This window comes from Cydia strobilella, chromosome 6 (assembly GCF_947568885.1).
Source record: "Cydia strobilella chromosome 6, ilCydStro3.1, whole genome shotgun sequence".
In the NCBI taxonomy this organism is placed as follows: Eukaryota; Metazoa; Arthropoda; class Insecta; order Lepidoptera; family Tortricidae; genus Cydia; species Cydia strobilella.
The window spans coordinates 10,068,068-10,096,019 of NC_086046.1; the positions used below are offsets into that span (position 1 = coordinate 10,068,068).

At 37.6% G+C, this 27,952-nt stretch overlaps 1 protein-coding gene and 1 long non-coding RNA gene across 2 annotated transcripts in view; one reads left to right on the plus strand and one right to left on the minus strand.

Annotated features, from left to right (window-relative positions):
- Window positions 1–27,952, plus strand: part of LOC134742353 (telomerase-binding protein EST1A) — a 70,866-nt gene that overhangs the window by 30,258 nt on the left and 12,656 nt on the right. Inside the window, exons 15-20 of the mRNA XM_063675413.1 lie at window positions 20,020–20,177; window positions 22,661–22,734; window positions 22,930–23,027; window positions 24,180–24,342; window positions 25,093–25,210; window positions 27,065–27,241. Coding sequence (XP_063531483.1) covers window positions 20,020–20,177; window positions 22,661–22,734; window positions 22,930–23,027; window positions 24,180–24,342; window positions 25,093–25,210; window positions 27,065–27,241 — 788 coding nt within the window. The remainder of the gene's footprint in view (window positions 1–20,019; window positions 20,178–22,660; window positions 22,735–22,929; window positions 23,028–24,179; window positions 24,343–25,092; window positions 25,211–27,064; window positions 27,242–27,952) is intronic.
- LOC134742427 (uncharacterized) overlaps window positions 17,410–27,952 on the minus strand; it is a 273,514-nt gene continuing 262,971 nt past the window's right edge. The window contains exon 2 of the long non-coding RNA XR_010127930.1: window positions 17,410–17,487. This is a non-coding gene — a long non-coding RNA (uncharacterized LOC134742427). The remainder of the gene's footprint in view (window positions 17,488–27,952) is intronic.

Consider the following 27,952-nt stretch of genomic DNA (forward strand, 5'->3'; position numbering starts at 1 on the left):
CTATTATAGAAAACGGGATATTTATCATGTTTATTTATATTATTTATTTCTCGATATTTTGGCCGGTCTTGCAAGACCAGTCGTTGTGGAGATCCCTGGGGAGGCCTATGTCCAGCAGTGGATGTCTTGTTGGTGTAGATGGATTCACACAACAAATGAAATAACATTTTTTCATATTTGTTATCCGTAGTTGTCCCTGTACCTGAAAGAAAAATAATATCATGATAGCACAAAATCTCTAATGTTATAGGAAGAAAGATGATGCAACAATATGGATTCTAATAAAGTTATCATTTACTTACCTAGTAATAATTGTGTTTTTCATTCATAGACAAAATTCCATAATTTTCATCCCCAGGAAATGTTTTATTTTACTTTATTGCAGTGAGGATGTCCTGATTTTTTCTGGCTAATAAAGGAAAACATTTTATTTCCAAGAATGCCTCTTCATTTTGCACAATACCTAAAAAAACCTAGAGTTAGTGACACATTGACTATTCGGCAACCAAAACAGTAATAATTACATTATATAGGTATTGTTCACTGCTTATATCTACCATTACGGAAGAAGTGAGAATTATTTTCTAAAAATATCGGCACGAGAAAATTACAATGTACAATGAAGGAATGAAACTGTACCTACCTTACGAAACTTCACCATCATGAATTCCGCTTCAATTGAGTCTGAATTTTTCTGGATTTTCGCGGACCAGAACACCGATGATTTTTGTAACTTGATTTAGACGTTGCTACATATATTATTATACTCTTTGCGTTGCTATCATTTTCAATTTATACAAACAAATTGATGTCACAATAAACATGACCCTATGTGTCAGTGTCAACACTGTCAAATAAAAATGCACTAAACATGACGGCACTGCAAATCCTGCCAGGTCGGCCAGGCAACGTCGCCAACGTCATTGAGTGGCAACGCCGCACGCAACGTATTTGTACACGACATTTGTGACACACACATACGTAAAATTGATGAAAAAATTACGTTGATTTATGTATGATTTCTGTATGAAACAAAGTTTTTCTATTAATTTAGCGCAAACGAATATTCGAAAGTAGATAAATGAGCAAATATTTGTGTAGTAATAGTGTGTAGTGCCTTAATTAAAGCAGATTGAATTTTGTATGAAAATCGAACCACCTTAAATAATGAAACCCGTCAATGTTTAGACCAGTAAGAAAAATAATGGTACCTATTTTATTTCAATCCAAAAAAATACGTGACATCTAAAAATTAGAATGATTTGTCCCTTATTATTTACCCACTGTACCTATTGTGTTTTCAATTTTTATAACCATATCTTGCGGAACGATATTCGAGAGATTTTTAGGTATTTTAAGTATTGATATCCATTGCAGTTTCAAAATTCAGTCAAATAATTAAATATCAGTACCATTTGGTACCTTGTCACAGTGACAATCAATATGAAAGTCGCTAGGGACCTCATACTATTATCACGATGACAAGGTACTAAATTGTACTGCAATTAAATTTCTTGAAAGTACAGAGGACAAACAGAATAATAGCTAAATTAATCTTGAACTAAGCAGGGTGTTTGCGCCACATATAAAACCTTTATAGTGAAGAATATATTCTGACCTCCTTGTCGGGGCTTCAACTTTTTGACGGCAAGGCACATATGTCAATAAAATTCTCTAATACGGTCGGTCGATATCGCATGCAAATATAATTATAATATTTAAATAAACCAAAAAGGGGATCCCCAAGTGCCGCCGCGTGTTGTTCCCAAGTGCTGCCGTGTGTTAACCAGTGGGCGCTCCACAAGGAGTCATTAGAACCAGTAAATATTACATGGTAAGTTTTTCCGCATCCCCATATTTTGGCCTACGAACCGGAGACATATATAAAAATATTACATAATATCCTTGTTGCTCACTGAATTTAGGTACAAATTTAATTTGGATTTCCTTTCGGTTTCTTAATTTTTCAACAAATGTTTCCGTAATTTATTGTATTTCAAAGTACAGTCAGTCAAACAAATTTATTGTTATTGTCTGTTATTTTATTTACGCGTAGCGTGTGGGATTATTCATCGCGCTACCTTATTCATTAATGCGTTACAAATATTTGTATTTTGTAACTGTCATATTGTGTCATAATTTTCACGGAACGTTTTTGCATGCTATATTCGGTATATAATTTCAATGTATTTTAAGTTACAAAATACATTTAACTAAACTGGAAGCTACGGGTAAATTATTCCTGAAAGCCTCAGTTTTTCATAAACTGTAATTAACCTTTTGCGAAGGTTACACTTGTATTAAGGTATTATACAAGCGGAACGTTCGTATTTTCTTCATTTTATTTCGACTTGCATTAAGTTATTATACAAGTTGAACATAATTTATAATTGTTTGTGCATATTTGCATAATTATTCATATTTTTCGTACTGTCATAGTAACAACTAGGTAACCATGGCAACGAGACTTAAGCTCGCGGAAGCAAAACGTGCTCAATGTTTCATACGTTTACAAAATATGTATGACATGATTCCAAAGTTAAGCAGTGATAAGAAGGCTTTCTCACAGTTCATCGCGCAAGCTCGATTGGTCGATCAACTGAGGAAAGAATTTATAGAGTTGATGGATGACGTCAATCTTCTGAACTTGGAGTTGGACCCGGAGTACATCGTCAACTACAACGCAATGAACGCGTTTGAAGATCTCTACTGCGTAATCAAATGTCAAATTACAAAAATTGATACACCTGCTCCCAGCCTTTCGATATCCAGGGATTTGAGCCATTCTTGTAAGGACGACTCCATTAAAATCCCACGGATTGACCTTCCTTCTTTCGATGGAGACATACAAAACTTCCCATTCTTCTATGAAACATTTAAGCATGTCATACATGAGAATAATAAACTTACGGATTCCGAGCGTGTTCATTACTTGTTTAGTCATTTGATAGGAAAAGCAAAGTCGATCTGTGCGGGAGTTATACCTGCCGCAGAAAACTACAACACAGTTTGGGAAGCATTGATCGCGAAATATGATGATAAACGCGCATTGGCTACATTATATTTAAACCAGCTGTTTTCGATGAAACCTGTCAACGTCAACGGTCCTTCGGCATCTAACTTAGAAAAAATAATTGATTCGTTTGCTGCTACTATTTCAGCAATAAGACAACACAAGCTCGAAAACTTAAGTGATTTTATTTTCATTCACCTGGGTCTTAAGTTATTAGATTCAGATACCACAAAGAATTTCGAGATGTCTATTCGGAATTCTACTAATATGCCTACATATGATGAATTCATTTGTTTCGTTAGGGAACAAGTGAAGATTTTATATCGGACGTCGCAACGAACTCCAACTAAGGCTGAAAGCGGCTCCACTGCCAGCACTAGCAGCGTGCGAGCTCCCCTCCCTCGCACGCCCCAAGCGTATGTTAGCACGCAAGGGCATGACAACGGAAATCCATGTGCTATGTGCAAGAGTAATGATCACTCGCAACTATATAATTGTAATTCTTTCATGAAACTCACGCCTAACGAAAAATTTAATTTTGTTAAAGAATCTCACGCGTGCACTAATTGTCTAAACACGCATCATACTGCATCGAAATGTTCCTCAAAGAAAACGTGTCGTAAATGTAAAGGCAAACATCACACAACTTTACACTTTGAAAACTCAAAACCTGCCATGAATAGAAATGAGTCCAAGTCCTCATGTAAGGATGATAGTGAAGCTAGCGCAAGTTCACCAGTAACGGACAACGGTGCCTCCATATGTGCTCATTCGGCATCGGGACAGACTAAATCATCCTTGACGGAAATTCTCGCCACTGCTAAGGTGCTCGCTAGTGGGCGTAACGGCAAGGACAAGGTTTTGAGATGTCTGCTGGATCCAGGATCACAGAAACATTACGTTACATTGAAGTGTTGCAAGAATTTAAGTCTTTTTGTACACAGCAGCCCAATGACGTCAATAAATGGATTAGGTGGAACACCAATAACACAACCCATCCGAGGAACTGTCAACTTAACATTTAGGTCAAGATATGATCCTAAACATCAATATACTATTGAAGCGCTTGTTTTAGATGAGATCACGCCTGATTTACCGACTTGTCATATTGATCAATCTGCGTCTGATCTGTTTGATAATTTAAATCTAGCAGATGAATCTTGGGCGATTCCAGGTGAAATTGACGTACTTCTTGGTGTTAAGTTATTCACCAAATTGTTAATGTCAAATAAAATTGAGAAAGAACCTGGTTTGCCTGATGCTTTAGAAACTACACTGGGATACATCATACTAGGCGATGCTCCCGCAGTTAACGCTTCCTACTCAGCAGCTGGATATTTTACTTCGGTTGATGTAGGAAATTTAATGCAAAAATTCTGGGAATTTGAAGATTTGGATGGAGGAGTGATTCATAGTCCTGACGGCAAACAAACTGAAGATATATTTAAAAATACAATCAATCGTTTGGAAAATGGACGTTACGAAGTAGCACTTCCGTTTAAATTGGACCCAAGCAATTTAGGCGATTCTTACAAGACTGCTGAACGCAGATTTTTAGCATTCCTCAAACAACCTGAATTAAAGCCAGCTTACGATGAAGTTATCCGTGAACATATTGATAAAAAATATTTATCTGAGGTTCCAAATGACAGGTCAAGTGATGCTTATCACATACCCCACCACGCAATTGTCAAAATTGACAGAATAACTACAAAGGTTAGAATTGTGCTGGACGCTAGTGCACAGACCACAAGCGGTTTATCTTTAAATGACATACTTCACGCAGGACCAAGTCTTCAAGCCGACTTGTTCTGTATTCTCCTAAACTTACGATTATTTGCTATTGCTATCACGTCTGATGTACGTCAAATGTATCTGTGTATTGACGTACGGGGGGAGGATCGTCCTTATCAGCGTATACTTTATAGGTTTAGTCCTGAGCATGGGCGTAGCCAGCATTTTTTAAGGGGTGGGGCAGAAGAAGGGGAGGCTGTTTCAACCGTACCCTGTTACCATACAGGATACGGTTAAACCGCTCGAATATTTTCGATCTACAGGAGAGTGAGGGTTAGGGCAAAGATAGATATAACTCCGTAATAGATGGATACAGTCTAAGGAAAAAACGTGCCTCGAAAATCAAGAAAATTTGATTCTCGCTCAGAGGGCGCTACTAGCTTTGGCCTACTGTCGTATAGATGGCGTTGACGATTTCGTTTGTTATTTAACAATTTTAACGCATATCAGTGAAAGAACATGGGTCAAAATCATAAAAATAATTATTGCAAATAAAAAAATCATTAATCCATATTTAAATACATGTTAGGGGAAAGAGGAGCGGATAAATAGTAGTATGCCTTATGGGAAACGGTCGAAGAGATAGTTCAGATCCGGAAACCGCCATCAACTTTTAGTATGTTGTTGGGCATGGTATTGGGTCTCCAAAACTTGAAAATGACCAATTTAGATTTTTTTATACTTTAATGCAGTTGTTCTGGCAAATACCTATATTTTGGTACAATTTTTTTTTTCATTTTTGGTCTGATTTTGATTTTTTGATATCTGTGTATGGCTTGAGACATCATCTTTAATATTGTAGTTCATCGCTTTAACGTCCGACTTTTGGTTTGGTTGTAAAACCCAAATAATCGATTTTTTTTACGTCATTTTCATTTCTTTTGTAAATTGCTCTTAAACTACTACAGTGTAGAAATTAAATATAGAATATTTAATTGGCTTTTTTTAATACCTCACATGTGTATGTGCAATGCAGTTTGGGAGCAATATGGAATATTCGCAAAGAGGCGGGAGTCATTCCGCTGAAGTAGATGGCCGGCGCCGCTGTCTCCCGGCAATTTTGGAAACCGAATACTAAATAACATACTAAAAGTTGAAAGCGGTTTCCGGATCTGAACTATATTCCCATAAGGCAAATCATATTACGATTCAGTTTTTTTTTCGAGTCGATACTTTTACGGAGTATTTCAATTATTAGTTTTAGTGTACGTAGGCTGTTTTGTTTCGAACCCTGGTTTATTTTTATTGGTAAACCAGGGGTTGAGTGCAGTAGTAACAGAAACATTTTTTTTCCTTACTATCTTGTAGTTGTGAGAATAGCACAAGACTAGGGTAGATTTAATAATTAATAGGTACTAACAAGGAAGAAAAAAAGCCTGTAAATAATCTAACTTCAGGCCTGTCCAGACGGAGACAATTTTTCCCTAATCTGATTAAATTGTCCGTTCAAATCAGGCCTTGCAAACGCCAATTTGGCTTGCCGATTATGACCGATATTACCGATAAAATGGGGTGCGGACGCAGGAAAACCAATTTGTGACGCTAGTATTTGGGGGGCATTTTTTAATCGTTTAAATATTTTTTATTTTTTAAATATTTGAGCGTTCTAAATTGAACAAATGCCCCCAAACGCGAATACTAGCGTCATAAATGCGTATGCACCTCAATTTTTTCAGTAATATCGGTCATAATCGGTGGTCGAAATCAGCGAGCCATATTGGCGTTTGCGTCCGCACCACCTGATTTCATCAGACAATTTAATCAGATTGGCGAAAAATTGCTCCCGTCTGGACTGGCCTTAACTTTGTCCGGAAATCGCAAATAACTCTAATAGACAAAAAACGATAAACTATAAAAGACAAGATCTCTGTGCATGCGCGCTCGATTCGCGGAGTAATTTTTAAATTACCTAAATTAATATTTAATTTTCCGGTCAGAGACCAGAAGCGGTCAGAGATCAGGGTGGGGCAACTGCCCCACCTTGCCCCACCGTGGCTACGCCCATGGTCCTGAGGAAACTATAAGAGTGTTTCAGTATAATAGGGTAGCTTTCGGTCTACGTAGCAGTCCTTTTCTGGCACTGCGAACTGTCAAACAGTTAGTAGCTGATGAAGGTGATAAATACCCACTCGCAAAAGAAATTGCATCTCGTGATATTTATATGGATGATGTAGCCAGTTCAGTTATTGATGAAGACCAAGCTGTACAAGCGACTAAACAACTGCTGGAAATGTTCTTGAAAGGTGGATTCCAACTAGCAAAGTGGTCATCAAATTCTACAGCTGTTCTAAAAGAAATACCGAAAGAACTACATTTGTCCCAAAGTGTCACCTTCGACGATGATACAACGTTGAAGATTTTAGGTCTACGTTGGTATCCTGGTGAAGATGTATTCAAGTTCCAGGTTAGTCCTGACGATCGACCGTGTAGTAAAAGAAATATTATTTCATCGGTAGCTAGACTATTCGATGTTCTGGGCCTGGTTGCCCCTGTAATCGTGTTCGCTAAGCTTCTAATAAAGGAGTTATGGCTTTTGTAAATGGATTGGGATGAATTACCGCCTGATCATATTGTACGCCAATGGCAACAGTTCCAAAATGAACTACCGCTACTATCTAACATTAGCATTCCCAGACATAGGTGTTATTGAAAACTGTTCATTGACTATAGTCGGTTTTTCGGATGCTAGTGAAAAGGCTTATGGTGGAGTGGTTTATGCCTACGTCACCTTTCCTAACGTTGACCGAGGTGTGATTAATTTAATTTGCGCTAAATCTAAAATAGCGCCCGTGAAGGTTGTAAGCTTAGCAAGACTGGAATTATGCGCAGCATTGCTATTGTCACAACTGATGAAAAGGGTGGTTGACACCTACTCAAGCAGATACAAAATCAAATCTGTGTTAGCCTTTTCCGATTCAACAGTAACACTCTGTTGGATTCATTCGTCGCCTCATCGATGGCAAACTTTTGTGGCCAATCGTGTTACTAAGATCCAAGAGAACTTGTCAAGCGATCATTTTTATCATATCAAGGGAACAGAAAATCCAAGCGACTGCCTGTCTAGAGGCTTAACTCCAGGTCAACTGGTGAACCATTCTCTATGGCTATCAGGTCCTCCATGGATGAAACTGCCGAAAACTGAATGGCCGATTCAAGCGTTCGTACCAGACGAAGTCAACGTTCCTGAAGAAAAAACTGTTTCTTTAATGACTTGCGACAATTCGAACGACAATATAGTTTATGATTTGTCGAAACGATTCTCGTCATGGATTAGATATGTACGCACAGTTGCTTATATCTTGAAATTTATGAAACGATTACCTAAAGGTCCTATTAGTGCTGATGACTTAACAGCAGCTGAACTGGAAATCGTACGAGCTCTACAAAGGGTTTATTTCAATCAACATATTTTAGACATGACCTTGAAAAAAGGGTTTACAAGGGCTTTGGCAAGCCTGAAGCCATTTATTGAAGATCCCCTTCGTGTCGGAGGATGTCTCAGTAATTCTAATGAAGATTACGATTATAAACATCCTTTGTTATTGCCACGTCGTGATCACATCATTAACCTACTAGTCGATTATTATCATCGACGCCATTTACATGCAGGACCTGAAACTCTTATATCTATTCTGCGTCATCGATTCTGGATCATAGCAGCTCGATGTATTATTCGTCATCGGATTCATTTATGCAATTTCTGCTTCCGGACCAAGCCAAAGGCTAACTGCCCAATGATGGCAGATTTACCAGCATGTAGGGTAAATCAAGTTGAGAAAGCCTTTATCCATACTGGTTGCGATTACGCTGGTCCTTTATATTGTACGCCTGTTCGACGAAGAGGAGTGAAGAGTCAAAAGGTTTATTTGGGCTTATTCACATGTCTCACAACACGAGCAATTCATTTAGAACTTGCAACCGACTTAAGTACAGCAAGTTTTATGTCAGCATTAAAGCGGTTTTTATCCAGACGTGGTCCTGTAAAATATATGTACAGCGATAACGGAACCAACTTCCAAGGAGCCCATACGTATTTGCAAGAACTTCATAATTTCCTTGCGAATGAGTATCAAGACGCTTGGCAAAATGAACTGGCAGCCAACAAAATAATTTGGCAATTTATTCCTCCTAGTGCTCCACATTTTGGAGGATGTTGGGAAAGTAACGTTAAATGCGTCAAATCACACTTGTTTCGTACTATAGGTAAACAAATCTCGTCATTTCAGGAATTGATGACAGTTTTGTGTGAAATTGAGGCTTTATTAAATTCTAGGCCACTGTCCGTGTTGAGCTCTGATCCAGCTGAACCTTCCGCTTTGACACCAGCTCATTTTCTTAATGTTACTCCATTGAAATATCTTCCAACTGCGTCTGTTGCGGAGGTTACATCTGATCATCTTTTGCAAAGATATTAATTATTAGATCGTTTAACTCAATCATTTTGGAAGAGGTGGTGCGATGAGTGCAAACCAGACAAAAATGGAATACTCCTTCTCAGCCTGTTAAGGAAGGAACAGTTGTAGTCATCCTTCAAGAGAATGTTATGCCTCTACATTGGCCATTAGGTCTTATAACTCAACTCTTTCCTGGCAAGGACGGTATTGCAAGAATTGCTTTGGTTAAAACAAAATCAGGCACTCTTAAAAGACCTTTAGTCAAATTATGTCCATTGCCTTCTCAATAATATACTTAATATATTTCTATTAGTAATTAGTTATTTTTATTACATTATGTAGGCCTAATTTGTTAATGTCAATTTCGTTATCTCTGAGCAATAAGGATGCTATTATGTGGTAATTGATTTGTTTCAAATGTTCTTTGAAAGTTATTCCTTTCAAGGCCGGGGGAATGTTTGCGCCACATATAAAACCTTTATAGTGAAGAATATATTCTGACCTCCTTGTCGGGGCTTCAACTTTTTGACGGCAAGGCAAAAAAATAAGTGTAACACATGTCAATAAAATTCTCTAATACGATCGGTCGATATCGCATGCAAATATAATTATAATATTTAAGAAAACCAAAAAGGGGATCCCCAAGTGCCGCCGCGTGTTGTTCCCAAGTGCTGCCGTGTGTTAACCAGTGGGCGCTCCACAAGGAGTCATTAGAACCAATAAATATTACATGGTAAGTTTTTCCGCATCCCCACAGGGTCTTAAAGTTTTAGTCTTAAAACTCAGCTATCTTAAATTAGAAACTGACTGCGGAAATTCATATCATAATATAATCATATCATAATAGGAAGTTAATAGTTACATACGACTTTTTGTTTTCGGACGTCACGGTTCTATCAAACAATTCCCAACGGTTGGCTACAATGCATGGCTACTCGCAAGCGTGTAGAGAAGAGATCTCGAAAACATGACCGTAAGATCCGTAACAACCTATGCATAGTCGGAGAGCTCACTTATGCAGATTTCGTTAGCCCTTGCTTGACTCGCATATGATAAATGAGCGATATTAATTTTTTTCAATAATTTATTACAGCGCCATTACGTGTTAAGTAGCTGTATTAGATTCGTCTAAGGCGTGTTTTTGTAAGATAATTAAAGAGCATATTATGTCTCATAACTTTGACATTATATTGTTATAGTATTTTTCAAACACGAAGGGTACGATGACATTTTAATTTTTTTTTCATTCAATGCCGTTGACGTTTGAGACCAATTATTTTTTAACAAAAATAACTTGATCTCAAAAAGACCAAAAATACATATCTTCGTAGCTTAGAATATCTTATAATAAGTTTTTGGCAAAAAAAATCATTTATTAAATCACAGTTACGATCGGGTCTATAGCGAATTTATTTTGTTATCTTTATTTACCGACGTTTCGACACAGTAGGCCGAGCACATGATTGACGCGACATTATCTCGCCGCGAGATAGTCTACCCGTCTTTTACTAACTGTATGAATTAAAGGGGGACGGGTGGTCTATGTCGCGGCGAGATACTCTCGCGCCAATCATGCGCTAGCCCGGCTGGTTTCACTGGTCGTGGTCGCGTCTAACTGACGTCTCAGCAAAATGTCAAAACAGAAATTTGTGTGACTTCCCGACGAAAAGTGTATCTAAAGTTTAGGGTAGACATCACATTTCAAACCACCCACTACACATAAATGTTAATTATTGTCAATAGTCCGACACGCAACACTGACAACATCCGCGCACACATCCAAAGATAGATCCCTTGGCTTTAACTTCTGGATCACTGGTCCCCAAGTTGCCGATAAGTTAAAACCATCTTCCCTATTAAAATTTCTGGGGTGCTTCTTGATTTCAATCGCTTCTCGCACAACTCCTGTAACCCGATCGTAAATGTGATTTAATATGTGTTCAAAACGCGAAAGTTTTAAATGTTATAAAAAAAATCATTTTTGGTACAAGCTTTTATCGCTGACTGTACTTTTTTTTCCACAGGCAACTAATACTTATCGAGACAATTCTAAAAACCCCAAACACAATTAGGTCTGCTTTTGACACCGTTGACCATGAAGTTCTGCTTGCAAAATTGGAACACTACGGCATAAGAGGGAAAATGTTTGACCTTTTTAGGTCTTACCTTGCAAACAGGCAACAGTTCGTTGAGGTTCAATGGACTCAAGACAGCAAAAAAAACGGTACATAGATCAAAAATAACCAAGTTGGAAAGAGGAGTTCCACAAGGATCGATCCTGGGTCCTATCTTCTTTATAATTTTTATCAATGACCTAGTGTCATTCATAGGGAATTCTGTTCCGGATGTAAAACTTGTGGTCTATGCGGATGACACCAACGCTATAGTATCGGCGGAGAACATGATACAGCTGAGCTACAATGTCAACTTTACTCTGCAAGCTCTAAATACCTGGTTCAGCACAAACAACCTCAAACTGAATTGTGCCAAGACCAATGCTTTACTGTTTAAAACCACTTCGAGAAATAAAGACAGTCTGCAGGTTTCATCAAATGGAGTTGAAATTCAACAAGTGAATTGCGTTAAATTTCTCGGAGTCAGGATTGATTCGAGTTTGTGTTGGAAAGAAGAACTATCGTCACTAGTCAACTCTATAAGTTCGGCCTGTTATGCACTAAGAAGCCTTAGAAAAGAAGCAATACGGCTCAACTAATAATGGTATATCGAGCGTTGGTCGAATCTAAAATTAGGTACAACGTTAAATTCTGGGGTAACAGCTACCTTTACAACATTCAGTCTGCCTTTGTGGCCCAGAAGAGAGCTATCAGAACAATAGCCAGAATTTCTCAGATGACATCATGTAAAACTTATTTTAATAAGTTTGAAATTCTCACAGTACCTAGTGTCTATATTCTTGTGATTCATAGCGACCTTATAAAGTACCTTAACTGCATTGAAACGTTGGAAGAAAGACAAAAGCGATTGGAAACCAGAAGGAAGGACTTACCACAAATAATAACCACTAAACTGCAAGTGGTCAAACACTCTTCAGCTTACCAGGCAGTTACTCTATTCAATAGATTGCCATCCGATTTGAAGACAGTCACTAAATTAAATTTGTTTAAAAATTGTCTCAAAACTTATTTGTTAAAGAAGTGCTTTTATTCGGTTGATGATTTTTGTCAGCTCAGAGTACAATATAGTATTAATGAATCGTTTTTTTTTCTCTTTTTTTCTGACATAATCAATAGTAACGAATAATTAATTTAGGTGAATTGACATAGACTTGGAAATTATTATTTATTATTTTATTATAAGCCAAATTGTTATTATGTTAGATAGTTGTAATACTTTAATTTTTAATTGTTATTTATAAAATTGTAATTGTGATATAATGTGAAATTCAAACGCAATGTATATTGTTATATGAATAAATGACTATGACTAGGTTTAGTTGTTTTATCACAGTTCCTATGGCCACCTCCTGTCTCCATCATCAGATCAGCTCGATGGTATCATAATATTGCATTGTCACCCGACTTACATATGTATGCAAATTTTCAGCTTCAATGGAAGTCGGGATGCGAGTCAAATTTAACTTGCAAGATTTGACCCGTAAATACATACATACATAGGTACATTGCAAGTTAATAAAGAGCTTGTAAAAATAGACACAAATCACCAATATATGTATATATTATTATGTTATAAAAATAAAAAATCACGTCTAGTTTCATTATGTAAAACGGGACTCAATTGCAATAGAGTTTGACTACTTATAGTATGAATCGTTCTGCCATCGCGTCAAATCGTTTCAGTCGCGTCACATTGTGAAGATGTATAATTAAAAATATAAGTCATCATTAATAGAATCGATTATATGCCCTTTGCAGATTTAATCGAGAATCGTAAAAAATCGTTTCAAATGTGCACTGTCATCCCCTAATATCCCTATACCCTATAATCCCTCAATGAGCAGCATGTGTCAGCCCACCTATCGAGTTTGAAATTTGAAAAACACTATAGAGCGTAGTATATGTTACCTACAGTTGATATTCATTCTAGAAATGTCAACCGTTAACACCCTATTGGAATGTAAAGTTATTGTTAATGGAAAATTGGCAGTTAATTTTTATATGGACTATACCCGAAACTGGAATTCAAGACCAAAAAATCTACCACAAGGTTGCCACTGCAACAAAATGTTAGTGCAATAGTATTTTCCTTTTTTACAAAAAAAAAACACGTTAAGATAATTTATTTATTGGTCATTTTAATCCTATGATTTAACCCTTAAATGCATAGTGATGTATGTATGTACACAACAAAAAACATATAATTTTATGCATAATTAGGTAAACTCTATTTGGTCCTGTATAATTATTTTGATCGTAAATTAATACACTTTCCTTCGTTTTATTGAAATTTGCGCAGTATTTAAGTTTAAAAAAATTACATTTCTTTTAACACGAAATGGCGGAAAATTGGGAAAATTTAATGATTTTTTATATGTAATTTAGGCGGTTTTTTCGGGGTTTGTAATTATTTATATTTAAAATCTTTATTATAGGTATATTACAAATAGTATAAATTTCTAATGGTAGTAAGATTTTTTATATCTTTTACCAATAATTGTATAAATTTACATAAATTATTATTTACCCTATGTAAATTCTAATACTGGTTAAGCAGTGAAAATCGATGTTTTAATTTATATTTTTATTTTTCCTAGAATCAGTAAACAATTATGTAAGACATATATTAATTTCAGGCAAAAAGAAAAAATCATGCATTTAAGGGTTAAAGAAGTAATTGTATTTATTTATCATTAAGTACATAAATACAAACCGTCCTAATAAAAACAAAAACGTCCGTGATTTTTAGTCGCAAAGCTGATATAGCACTTGCAACACTTCGAGTATTCATAACATTTGGTGCGATACTTTACGAACTGCAGTTAAGAACAAGCTTAGATGTAATTAATACATTTAAGTTATTATTTAACTCTAAATAAGTGTTCCTTTTTATAAAAATAAAAATAAGATTATCTTTGATGAAAAAACACTAAGTGAAATCGTGAATTTAAAGTTCTTTAGAAATGTCTTGATGTTAGTTGTCTGGTAAAAATAAATAAGAGCCAGCGACAAAAGTTGTACCATTTTTAGACAAAAAAAAATACCTTGTTTATCAATAGTGATGAAGCCAATATAAAGAAGCACATTGCAAAAAGGTTGGCGAAAATGTTTACTTGACAGTGACATAAGTGACTTTGACACTTTTGACAGTGACGTATCTGTCGTTGATTTTTTGGTCTTGAATTCCAGTTTTGAGATTAGTGAAACCGCACTCATAAAGACGTTACGGAAAACTAGTTTTAACACTTTTAACTAGGGAAAACACCTCCAGTAGCGTAGCTAGGTGTGGGCGAATGGGGCCTTCGCCCACAGCCTCGCACTTAGGGGGGGCCTCGCAAAGCCAACCTTTTTATTAACTTGGAGAACACATTGAAAAGGGCCACGTCTAGATTGGTTCACGCTACGCCACTGAACACGTCATATTGTATCTGCAAATCGCGTATTTTATCTGGACGTCAAATATTTTCCTCTGTCATTGCGTGTCATAAAAATACTGTCGCTTTTATTTTATTTTATATTAAAAATACATTATTATTATCGTAATAAAGCGGTCTTAAACTCACCCAGTCCTGTTACACTGGGATTATAAATATAGAAGGGCGTCCAGAGTTAACTATCCCGTAGCCCGTTTTTGTACACGGATCGCTTACTTTACTCACGAGACGGAGCAAGGGAGTTACTCCCTACTCTAAGGGACTCTAAGGGTCATATACACTTCTGTGCGTTCATACACGCACTGGAGGATCGGCCAACCTTGTAAGCCTAAATCGAAAACTTATACTTGACATGATACTTCACGCTAGTAACTAGGTGCTGCTCTGTAGTAACATTTACCTGTGTGCATTGATTGGAGGATTCTCCTCTATGTATGGTAGCCGATTCTTTTTTAGTTTTGATTCGACCTTGCATAATGTAGAGTCTATAGGAGGTAGTCTGTGTTTTTGCATTACCTTCTCACAAGTTGGTAACTCGTTTTTAAGCTTATTACCTTCTATTTCTGGAACTAAGCACTAACGTTCGCGAAGACGGGACTCGGGGTGCGACCTTGTGGAAAAATAGTCACATGTACATATGCACGCGGACTTGCGTGTCTAATTAAGGGATAAATATGATTATTTATAGTTTCTTAATGGCATTCCTTCCTAGGGTTAATATTTATTGTTTATTAATATCTTTTACCGATATATATTTACTTAGTATTTATAAATTGTAAATCACAATGAAAAGATTAACTGTGATCAATTCTGGCTAACGTGGGACTCGAACCCACATCTTTGCATTTTTAGTATTTTTGTTAAGTGGTACTCTCCCTATACCGCGTACGCTTTCTGTATCTACAGATCATAGGCCAATGTAGTCCTACCGATTTCATCACGTGTCTTTTTTTTAGTATTTTTAGTATTTTTGTTAAGTGGTACTCTCCCTATACCGCGTACGCTTTCTGTACCTACAGATCATAGGCCAATGTAGTCCTACCGATTTCATCACGTGTATTTTTTTTGTATTTTTAGTATTTTTGTTAAGTGGTACTCTCTTTATACCGCGTACGCTTTCTGTACCTACAGATCGTAGGCCAATGTAGTCCTACCGATTTCATCACGTGTCTTTTTTTAGTATTTTTAGTATTTTTGTTAAGTGTTACTCTCCCTATACCGCGTACGCTTTCTGTACCTACAGATCGTAGGCCAATGTAGTCCTACCGATTTCATCACGTGTCTTTTTTTTAGTATTTTTGTTAAGTGGTACTCTCCCTCTACCGCGTACGCTTTCTGTAGTTACAGATCATAGGCCAATGTAGTCCTACCGATTTCATCACGTGTCTTTTTTTTTGTTTTGGAAAAATCACCGCTATTATGTTCTTGACGAAGCATGCTTACGCTTACCTAACTTACGTAACTTGATTATTTCAAACAACTATGAATATAGCCCTGTCCAAATAATGGTCAGGGGAACAGGATCTACTATACTTATATTAACCAGAGTTGACTGAAGACTGTATCAATATACGGAGCCAAATTATGTTGATTTCTTCGAAACCATTAATTTTCACTGAACATGCAAGGGGGTCAAATCAGAAGCTTTTCAGGCCGTCTATCATTGGCCTTCGTTTGATCCTTATTAAACATGACAGCCGGTATATATTCGAAATTTTTTACCCCCCTGTGAATCTGTACTGAACTATTTACCTACCTTGCCGTATGGACTACAGAAAAAAAATGTGTGGGTGCACTGAAGCTTAAGCTGCATGGATAAAAATATTTTATTCTCATTTTATTATTACTTAATATTTAATTAAAAAAGACATCTATTCTCTGCAAAAAGTATAGTTGCCCCGATTTTTGATCGGTATAGATGCCCCAAGAACATCCCCAAATTAAGAAGGGAGAAAAATGGTGAACGATATAATCAGAACATCTGGAATACCGTCTAGAACACGACGACGACGTTTTCAAAAGAATGAATGTAAAATACTGATAACTTTTAACAAAAACACGATTTAAACAAAATCTGTGCAACTTATATAAAAACAAGTACAGTAAAATAATAGTTTAAGGACCATAGTTATCATACGTATAGGACACATAGCTATAAAATTATGAATTATTGAGTTATAAAGCTATTTAAAAAAGTGGGGCATCTATCCTGGAATTACCCTATTTATCAATTATATTAAGTAATTTATCAACTATTTATCATGAACTAGCGACCCGTCCCGGCTTCGCACGGGTTTCGCAAAACCTTAATAAATTATACATCGAAACCTTCCTCAAGAATCACTCTATTGATAGGTCAAAACCGCATGAGAATCTGTTCAGTATTTTTTGAGATTATCGCTAACACATACACACTGACAGACCCGCGGGGGACTTTGTTTTATAAGGTGTAGTGATAAAAAACCGGCCAAGTGCATTTTACCACTTTGGAAAGTGTCTCTCGCGCAAACTATTCAGTTTAGAAAAAATGATATTAGAAACCTCAATATCATTTTTGAAGACCTATCCTTTCAGTTTAAGTTCTAAGTATGGGGAACCCCCAAAATTTATTGGTTTTTTTTTTTCTAATTTTGTGTGAAAATCTTAATGCGGTTCACAGAATACATCTACTTACCAAGTTTCAACAGTATAGCTCTTATAGTTTCAGAAAAAAGTGGCTGTGACATGTGGACGGACAGACAGACAGACAGACATGACGAATCTTTAAGGGTTCCGTTTTTTGATATATATACTAAAAATGAGTTTTATTGCGTTTTAACAGACTTCAAAAAAAAATCTCAATTCTAGTAGGTCCCATTGTCATCGCGTCAGGATCTGATGACGTGATGACGGGAGCCTTCCGGGAACTTCTCAAATTTTATAGGCATACCTAACTACAGCGATTTCAATATTTTTAATGTAACACGTAGATTTCCTTTCGAAAAGTAACATTTTTAGGGTTCATTACCTACAGGGTAAAAACGGGACCCTATTACTAAGACTGCTGTCCGTCTGTCTGTCACCAGGCTGTATCTCATAAACAGTTGAAATTTTCACAGATGATGTATTTCTGTTGCCGCTACAACAAGAAATACTAAAAAGTACGGAACCCTCGGTGGGCGAGTCCGACTCCGGTCCGGTCCGGTTTTGGAGGTAGACGAGAGTTTAGCGAAGCCGGTTCTTGCCTGCTTGTGAAATGTTACGAGAAATACTCGTATAAGTTATTATTTATGCAATAACCAAGGTTATTGTTATTCTAAGAGATACAATATCTAGCTGGCATTGATTAGCAAGGTAGTCAATTGGCGAAATTAATGTATAAAATGTGCTTGTAAATGTGGTTATTTCCTGTGGCTCCGTCCGGGCGCAGTAAAGGCTTGTAATTACAAATTACAAGTTATCGGAGGTTGATGCACCGCGCTGCCGCTGTCTGCGCCCGCGCCCCGCTCCAATGCACCGCGCACATTTGACGGAGACAGGTTCAACAAACTGACGCGCCTAAGCCGCAGTGACGACCTCTCTTTTACACCATTGCGCGTAATGATGTTTTGGATTATTTCATAAATAAATTACAACTGATTGTATACGCGCCTTTAAATCAATTTGAGAAACTTTACAACTGTCTTAAATAATCCTCGCCATAAAGTTGTATCGGGTATTGGACGCGTAATCGATATGGTCGAACGGTTGGCGTGGAAGTCATGTTTATTGAAGATATCTTAGATAACAGCGCGCTATTGCGTCGCAGGTGCAATCCGTGCTGTGTATTTTTAGCTCTCTATTTATACCTGACCGGCTCGAGTCGGCGAGCGACCGAGTCGAGTCCAGCGAGGCATCCCAATCACTCATTTAATGCCCATGCTTTGCACTTCCCTGACAAGTGGACCGGCGAATGACTCCTAAGCTTAATCGCACCTCTAGTCTAGATTGCTTTGGTAATTTAGTTGAGGAACTTGTCGAACGTGTTGCTAGAAATGGAAATAAAAAATAAAAATGGTTTTACGTTTGCGAAAACTGTAGGCTACGAGTAGTATCCGTGGCAGTTTAATCACGTAAACGAGAAAATATAATAATACGTAGTAAAGTCTCTGATTGATTATGGTTCGCTCGCTTCAAAACAGAAACCGGAATATAATAGGATACAGTCGAGATTCTTTAATGTAATTATGCAATTACTGGTCATGCTAACTTTCCTTATCGCCAGGCTTGTGGAAATCCCTACAAAAATACGCTGATTCCTGGAACTTGTCTCGGGTATAATTTTATGTTGAAGTATTTTAACAGGACTCCACATCGTGGGTTGAATATATACGATCTTTTTAAATAACAGGATGTCATTTAATGTTTTTGGTGTAAAGTTTTATACACAAAACCATAAAATACAGTTATTGCTTGGACTACCTATTAGACAGATTCCTTTTAACTTTTATGGGGTTGAATTGCACTCCATGGCGTACTTAGGGTCGGTAGCACCAACTGTTTGTGATCGTTAGAGTTCGCTAAATTTTATTGTATGGAGAGTTTCATAGTAAACTGCCGCGGCGCGCCGGGTGACGTTGATCAGCCTGTCAAGTGCGGATGGTGCAACTGGCACTAAGCCTGTTATTTAATTGAATCACGCCGCAGACCAGTTACAGGGCGTTACGGGACTGAGGACTCTACGGGATGACTCGGGGTACATCCTTCCCCGAACAGTGCCTACTCTTGGTATTACATTAGCGCTTCCTTGATACCACGGCCACAAGAGACCAAGTTTATTTCCATCTATCAAGTTATCTATCTCACCACTTGGAGTCAGAGAAGAAAAAATACGATATTTACCATGATAAACATGATAATTTTGATGTCAGGTATGCTAAATTAATTTTTAACAAGCACAAACGTCTGCGAACGATGCTATTATGCTTAGAATAAATTTAAAAGTGGAAAAATTACTTCCGTGGGTGAGACTTGAACTCCAAGAATCCAGAGGCCGGCCGTGAGTTCAAGTCGCGGATGCTGTTATTGTGTTATTACTTGAAAGCTTTTATATTGCGAAGTTGTTCAAATTACTTGTTACATATCTATGCGGGTTTCTGAAACACCAAATAATAAGAGCGTTTTTTAACACGTACGGGATTGTCGGAAATTTTTATTTTTATTATGTAAGACTTTGTACCGACTTGTTATTGTATATAGTTGTCAATATGTATTTGTATTTGTTTGTGCAGGGAGCAATGCGTCGGGGCGCTCCGCATGGCTAGATTGTGCGCTGGGCGTATCCCTGCTGATGTTTGGCGCGATGCTGGAGCGCTGCTGCGCGTTGCTGCCGGAGCCGGTGCAATCGCAGCACCACGCTGACGCGCTGCTTCTTCTGCCAGCTATCAAGGTACGGAATATTTGTTTCATAACGTTAGTGTGCGGGTCCTTGCTAATGTTCGATGTGATGCTGCCAGGCCCCTAAAATCGCAGGTCCACATACAGTTTCTCCTAACTGCATTAAAATAGGCAATAATTTATGAGTATAGTTGGCAGGTGAAGCCTAACTGTTGCTGATCGCACAGTCGCCATGTATCCCAGGAGCTGGCACGCAGTTGTGAAATAAAATTTAGGAGACCCGTTTACCAATCTGATTTATAGGACATTATAGGACATTCTGACACAGATTGACTAAGTCCCACGGTAACCCCAAGGAGGCTTGTGTTATGGGTACTCAGACAGCGATATATATAATATATAAATACTTAAATACATAGAAAACAACCATGACTCAGGAACAAATATCTGTGCTCATTACACATATAAATGCCCTTACCGGGATTCGAACCCAGGACCATCGGCTTCACAGGCAGGGTCACTACCCACTAGGCCAGACCGGTCGTCAAAATTTAGTCGTTCAGTTTAATTACTAAAGTACCGTAATTTCATAACTGTACTTAGATTTTAGTTCTTAGTTACCTCTGTGAATTTATTTATAAGTGGGCTGATGCCCTAGCGCTTACCGTTACGGGTTACGCGCGCTCTTAGAAGCCGACCTAACAGCTATATTCAGCTAGCTCATTTAATGGGTTACTGAAACTAATGGAAACTGAAACTAATAACAAATTAATTAATTAAGTGGATGTGCAACGTACAGAGCTACTTTCTGACTTGGTTAGCAACAGGAAACTTATTTTCAAACGCAATTTTTCGCTATTTGGACCCTAGCATGGCGATTTGCATTAAATAAGTGTAGCGTATGTTTGTCTTTTTATTCTATTTAATGTATAAAAGTGTATGTTCCCAGTTACTCGTTTACACACGAAGTTATGTCAAATACTAGAATATAGCGAAATAAATCGTGTTATTGTTTCTATGTAAAAACATAGTTAGGGAAGAGCGGTGTCTCCCGACACAGGCATTCTTATGCTTACTGGGCGGCTCCATCCCTTTAAATCATTATATATTGCTAATTTATTAAATAAAGAATTTTTGTATTTTTGTATAAAAGTGAAATACTACAAAATTATAATGAAATGGTTTACTGAAGCTTATGAAAAAAGTGAAATCTGAACGCCATTTTCTACAGAGTTTTACTGGGTACGATGATACAGTTGGTTGGCATTAAAGATTTATTTATTTATTTTATAAATAAGTGTACTCTTAAAAGAATTAAAAATAACTTTTATTTTACAATATTTGAAAAAAAGATGCGCTATGAAACCGATTGTTGCTGCGGAATAATGAACGACATAATAAATGTGAAATATAATAGCTATAGTACAATCTAATGGTTTATTTTTTTATTTATTTTTCTACTCGTCTAGTATAATCTGTGTATTACAACTTCACATGCAACACCACAACCTTACTCTTTTCAACCTTGGATAGTATATGGCACTTCCGACTCAAGCATAAGAATTTTATCGATACGGTTTAGTCCATTATAAAAATTTTAAAAATGGAACTTCATATATTTCGATAAAATATTTCTTGTTTAAGGAGACTCGATTCAATGCAAATTAGCCTACTTAAACACGCTGCTGCGTCGCATCTGCTTTGTGATTGGTTGGCCAACAAAAACATTTTATTTTATGTTGTAGTAGAAACAATTGCTTCATAAGTCAGAAACGCGCATGTGACACCCTTCATATAGCAACATCCATACCCTACGAAAACCGCTTAGCGTTGCTTGTTAGTCTCCATAGGCTACGGTGGCCAAAATCGAGAAAAAAACTGTCTTAAAATTGAATTTAGCGCGGAGCAGGTACCAGGGCCTCATGAGTTACGAGGAGGTGTCGTTGACCAACCCGCCGGGGGCGCCGGGCCCGGCGGCCGGCGCGCGTACGAGTATGAAGGTATCGCGGGCTGCGGCAGCTCGCATATCTTAGCTGTATACTTTTGGTTTCGGTTTGGTTTGGTGGTATGATTCTACTAGTTGAAAGTATTATTTTTTTGTCTCGTAGAAAAAGTATTGTATACAATAGTGATATAATCAAGCTTTTCAATCTAGTACCTTAGTTAAGCAACTCAGCAAGCTTCGTTGCTTAAACACAGTACTCGACTGAAAAGCTCTCTATTATATCACGATTGCATAAAATACTATTATTGAGTCTTCTAGTTAAAGTTTAGTGTAACTAGCAGGTAATGAAATGGGTAGGCAATCAATAAATGCCTTGCTTTTACAAACTACATTCCGACCTAGTCATTAAGCAGCTTAAAACAAACGTATTTTCAAACGGCGTTTTTTATTTTGTTTTGCAATATTTATCCTCCCCATTGGCGCCCAGAACGGCGCCTATGCTAATTTTAGAGTGAAACATTTTTTAGTTTTTTCACCCTAGGTACATGTCGCGGCGGGAGCATTTAATTTTATTTGTTTCTTTTGTATAGGTGTGGTCGGATTGGATGCTATGCCACAGTAGCGTTTGGAATCCACCGCCGTCCTTCGACAATTTCGAAATAGGGTAAGTTCCTTCGAATGCTTACAGTGGTATGCAGTAAACTGAAGTTTGAGGTTGCATTATAAAATTATTTAAATGTATTTTTTTTAATATAATAACTTTTATTTTAATTTATCATTTATAGTTTTTCAAAAATATACTGCCTTAATTTTTGTTGATTTACATATTTACATTGAATAAAATGCATTTTTGTTTTAGAACTGAAAGCAGTCCATGGGACTGGCTTGCGAAACTCATGAACATCCTGGAAGACCTCGATGATAAGACGATAGAGTTGGAAAGCGAATCGAACGAAGGTAAATGACAATAATCTCATTTCAGTCGCGTCGATTTCGTGGGCACATTTTGGGGGATAGTACAGAGGGGTCAGAGGGTGCATAATACGTTCAAACTTCTTTAGTCTAAGAAGATTTAATTCCAAATTTACCAGTTTAACTGACAATCGTGATATATATTTGTAGCATTAATAAAAAAAATACACTGATATTTTTAGGGTTTTTTTTTGTTTCCGTGAGCTTTGGGTTCTTATCTTCGAACCTCGATCGTTAGAGCTTTGCACATTTGCCTTATTGGCGTTCCCTGTTATTTATGAGTTATTATGTAGTTTATATAGTCGACTGTAAACGCTCGAATAATAATCCCTAAAAGACGCAATTTATAAAACGTAACATGAACTTCATACCGAAGATAGAATAATAGATGGTTCATAATAACAGGTATTTATCTAATATTAAAACGCCTAAATGAGACAAGTGAGGGTAGAATATGCAATTTACTATTATATTATCGTAAAAGCAGTCTACATCACCATGTTAAAACTTTTTACATTACATTTATTTATGTAACGCTTTTATAGTACAATCAAGTTTATTAAATCGAACGATAAAACAAAATATAAGAGTGAATTGGCTCCTTTATAAATTCTAGATTACGAGCCTTTATTTAAAAAAGTGTGATAATTATTGGAAGTGCGATGATGGCAATAAGTCGTGTCGCCTGTGTGCGTATACCCTGATACATAGTAAGGATGATGGTCCATGTTGAATAATCTTATTAATTTGATAAAAAATGATGATTTGATAGAAAACGAGAACGCTTGTCCTTATCCCATTCACTTGGGGTCGGTGCAGCTTGTCTTTTTCTTCAATACCTCTCTGTCTCCCGTTATCTCATCATTAACTTGCGTTCGTTTCATATCTTTTCTCACACAGCTTTTCCTCGGTTTTCCTTTCCTGCTACTTCCCTCCACATTCATTCGTAACACCTTTCTCGTCACATGACTTTCATCCCTCCGCAACACATGTCCGTACCTCGCTAGGCGATTCGCCCTTACTTTTTCTACTACGCGTGCAACTTTCAGGCTTCCTCTTGTATACTCATTCCTTATCCTATCCATTCTCGTCACGCCACTCAATGTTCCTACAATTGTATGAATATTATTATGGCAGGTTACGTGTCGGTGCGATTAGCCGAGGACTCGTCGCTGGCCGGCTTCACGCCGCTCATGTACATGGAGCCGGCGGCGGCGTGGGCGCGCGCCGACCCGCCCGCCAAGCACCACGCCGCCGAGCATGCGCTGCGCACGAGGAAACTGCTGTTCTTTGGCACAGAGTGAGTAGATCCCGAGGCAACGCTAGGGGGTGTGTTGACTCGTCGCCTGCTTCACGTCATGTACTTCACTCTGCAGCTTACTGTACATAGACCCGCTCGCCAAGCACCACGCCGCACGAGGAAAGTGCTGTTCTTGGGCACAGAGTGAGTACATCCAGGGTTGATGTTGGGCAGGGTGTGCTGAGGACTCGTCGCTGGCCTGCTTCACGCCGCACACATGAACGGCGGTTAGGCGCCCGCTGATATTGCTAGGAATCTGCTACATAAAGATGATATTATGACGCTACAGGTACGATACGCCATAAACATCTTGATAACCCTGTTAAAACGGTCGGAGACACAAATAACCTACTCATTTTTAGTATTTTGTACAGGGGGCCTAGCCAAGCTAATTATCGTTGATAGAAAACGCGCATCGAAACTTAACTCTTCGTATGCCGCCTGTCCAATTTGATAATTGAAAAAGTCTGTCATCCCGATACATTTTATACTTGTCGTTTGGCGTTTGTTGATGAAAGATTGTTATCTTAGCTAGGCACCCAGTTAATGATATGATATGATATGATTTATTCATCTCACAATATACAAGAAAGAAAGAAGGGTATGAAAGAAGGGTATTATAACTGCATTATTTGAACCAAAAAAGTAAAAAATAAAGTAGTACAGGTAGGATTATATCACTTGGTTTTATTTATTTGTAAAAAAATGTTAATATTGAGCAATTTCTCAAAACAATCTGCTCGGTTTTAGATACCTGGTGGGTGTAGACCCGCCGGTGCTGCGGCTCGAGTACCCGACGAGCGGCGCCCCGCGCTACGTCAGCGCCGTGCAGCACGTGCAGACGCACCACACCCCACTGCAACACTTGGTGAATGAACATTACATGATTTTAACCTAGTTAATAGTTATACTGAAACACACCCAACTTGTTAGTAGAATAAGGCGCGAAATTCTAGTTTTCTATGGGAGTTCGGCCCTTCGCGTCTACATTTTTTAAATTCCAAAGTCGATGTGCCAGAGTATATAATATGCCATTGCGTAACAACTTAACGCGCAACATCTTCCCGCGCAAGAGCCCATTTATGTACCTACGTTTTAAACGCCCTCATTTCGAAAAAAAACCTAGCATATATTATTGTTTAGTTTAATACCAAGTATTGGCGTCCATCTCAGCCTATTAAGTCATAATAATAGCCCATGGAATTGCCTGTATACAGCTGCCATGAAGGAATGAATAAACGTAGAAACCTTAATAGAAAATAATAAGCGTCAGTTTTCACACCAAAGTTGTTGTATTATTTTTATCCGTAATCAATTTTAAACGGTATCTTCATTCAGTTTTATATTCCTTAGTAGTTTTGTAATCGTAAAGGCGAAATAAGAATAGTTATTAATCCATTATTAAGAGTTAGTATTCCCGCTTATTCCGTTAGTCCATTTAACGATTATACCGTTAGGTGTTATAAGGATTTAATTGAACATCCTGTTCTCAAAGCGAGTTGCTGATTTAAACTACCGAAGTAATTATTTGGATCATTTTGTGTAATGGTGATAATTCGTGTCTCAACGAGACACGAATTTAGTTTTTTTTTGTATCTTTTTGCATATTTATTCGAGATGAATACATATGGATACTAATTGTTTAAGTTTTAGTAGTAGCTTTGTACCAACAACAACACGCTTAACATTGGTGGACCTTATCTCATTGCAATACGTTTTAAGAATGGTCGGTACCTGTGTCGACAATGGTTCATACATCGTAAGACATACATAAGCTAATGTTTGTGCGTCATGTTTAACCAACTGTCTCAAGATCTATTCTCAAATATTATTGTAAAGCAAATCCACTCGCGTTTGATATGTATTCTTAAATACTAGTTCGCGATAGGCACACCTAACAATTCCTGGACCTAATGATACGCCGATCTGGTTCGTTATTTAACTATGCTATTCAAGTGGGATATTTTATGTTATGTATCAAAAGAAAATTAATTTTCTAAGGTATAGGGACGTGTTTTTAGGGTTCCGTACCCAAAGGGTAAAAAACGGGACCCTATTACTAAGACTCCGCTGTTCGTCTGTGTGATAGCTAGACAGTTGAAATTTTCACAGATTTTCTGTTGCCGCCATAAACTAAAAAAGTACGGAACCCTCGGTGCGCGAGTCCGACTCGCACTTGGCCGGTTTTTTTATTTCATCTGAAAACTGACTTTTCATTTAAAAACTATCAAATCTAAAATTAGCGAATTCCAAAGGGTCGTAAGTGTAGTATGACGTTATTACTACGGCTGAAAAGCTAAAAGAATATTTGACTGAAAGAAAGAGCCCGCGACCGCGAAGAAACGTAAAACACAGAAACCACCGTTTAATAGTACAGCTTTGATGTCTACCGTTCTCCAATTCTCCCTCAATTGCTCAAAGGTTAACTGGAAGAGATCCCTGAAAGGGATAAGTTTGCCTTTGTACAAATGATGTGTTTTTCCTCTTGTTTTATGTTTCTTTTTGTACAATAAAGAGTTTTACTACTACTACTACTACCACTACAAATTTTGAAATGTTGTCAATTTCGTCCGCAGAACTAAATCGCGTAGTGAGCTATATAGGAGTTTCATAAAATAAAAATCGGGAAGGGCGCTGTAATCAGTGCGAGTTAACTGCACTACTTGACAGCGAAAGGCCGCCTCGGCACATTCAATACATTAATGGAAATACGCTGTTGCAGTCCGAAGACTCTGAAGATGAAGATAGCACGAGCGCGGCGGCGAGCGGGCCGCCCAGCCTCGCCGAGGAGGCCGCGGGGGCCGAGGGGCCCGACGAGGCCACCAGGAGGCTGCTGCGCAGGAAGGAACAGCTCGAGAACAGGAAAGCCAACTTTGAGAGGCGCCGGCAGCGCATGCAGGTCCGTATAGTAATAAAGGAGCCAATACAGGAACAAATTAGTTTTATTGCATGGTTTAGAGAACTTGTTCGTAAATTTTATGAAAAGAAAAAAATATATATTTATTCGTGACGATCACAACACAAGTACGAACATGTACAGACAACAACAGCAAGAAAAGAAGAAATCATCAAGTGTGCATCACGAAATGGACCCAACTCAGCATAGTGCTAGCTATAAAGCCAGCGCTGGTCTTCCGTAGGGCCCATTCGCTGATGCCACGATAGATAAAACACAAAGAATAATTACAAACATATTAACCAAACCAAAAAATATATACATTAAGAGCACAAACAAAAATAAAAACAAGTATACAAGAAAAAAGAAAAACATTTAAGAAACAAACAAATCCATAGACAATTAATAATTAGGAATGCGACCATACCGTCTGTCAAAAACCAGCTTGCAGCTGCTAGCGCCAGCGGCTACTGGCAAAACTAAAACTGCCTGCAACGGCAAGCACTGTATAACCTCAACTAAATGGTATTTTCGCAACATAAGACGTAATCCTAACATAAACTTAAAATTATAAATTAAAAGTAATATGGCAAAGCAAAAGGGACAAAAAACATACGGTAAATAAATACGAGAGACAATTTATATGCAACTAGTGTCATGACTCAAAGTTTCCTGTGATTGTTGGTGTATACATAAACTTCTTGTCAATCTGTC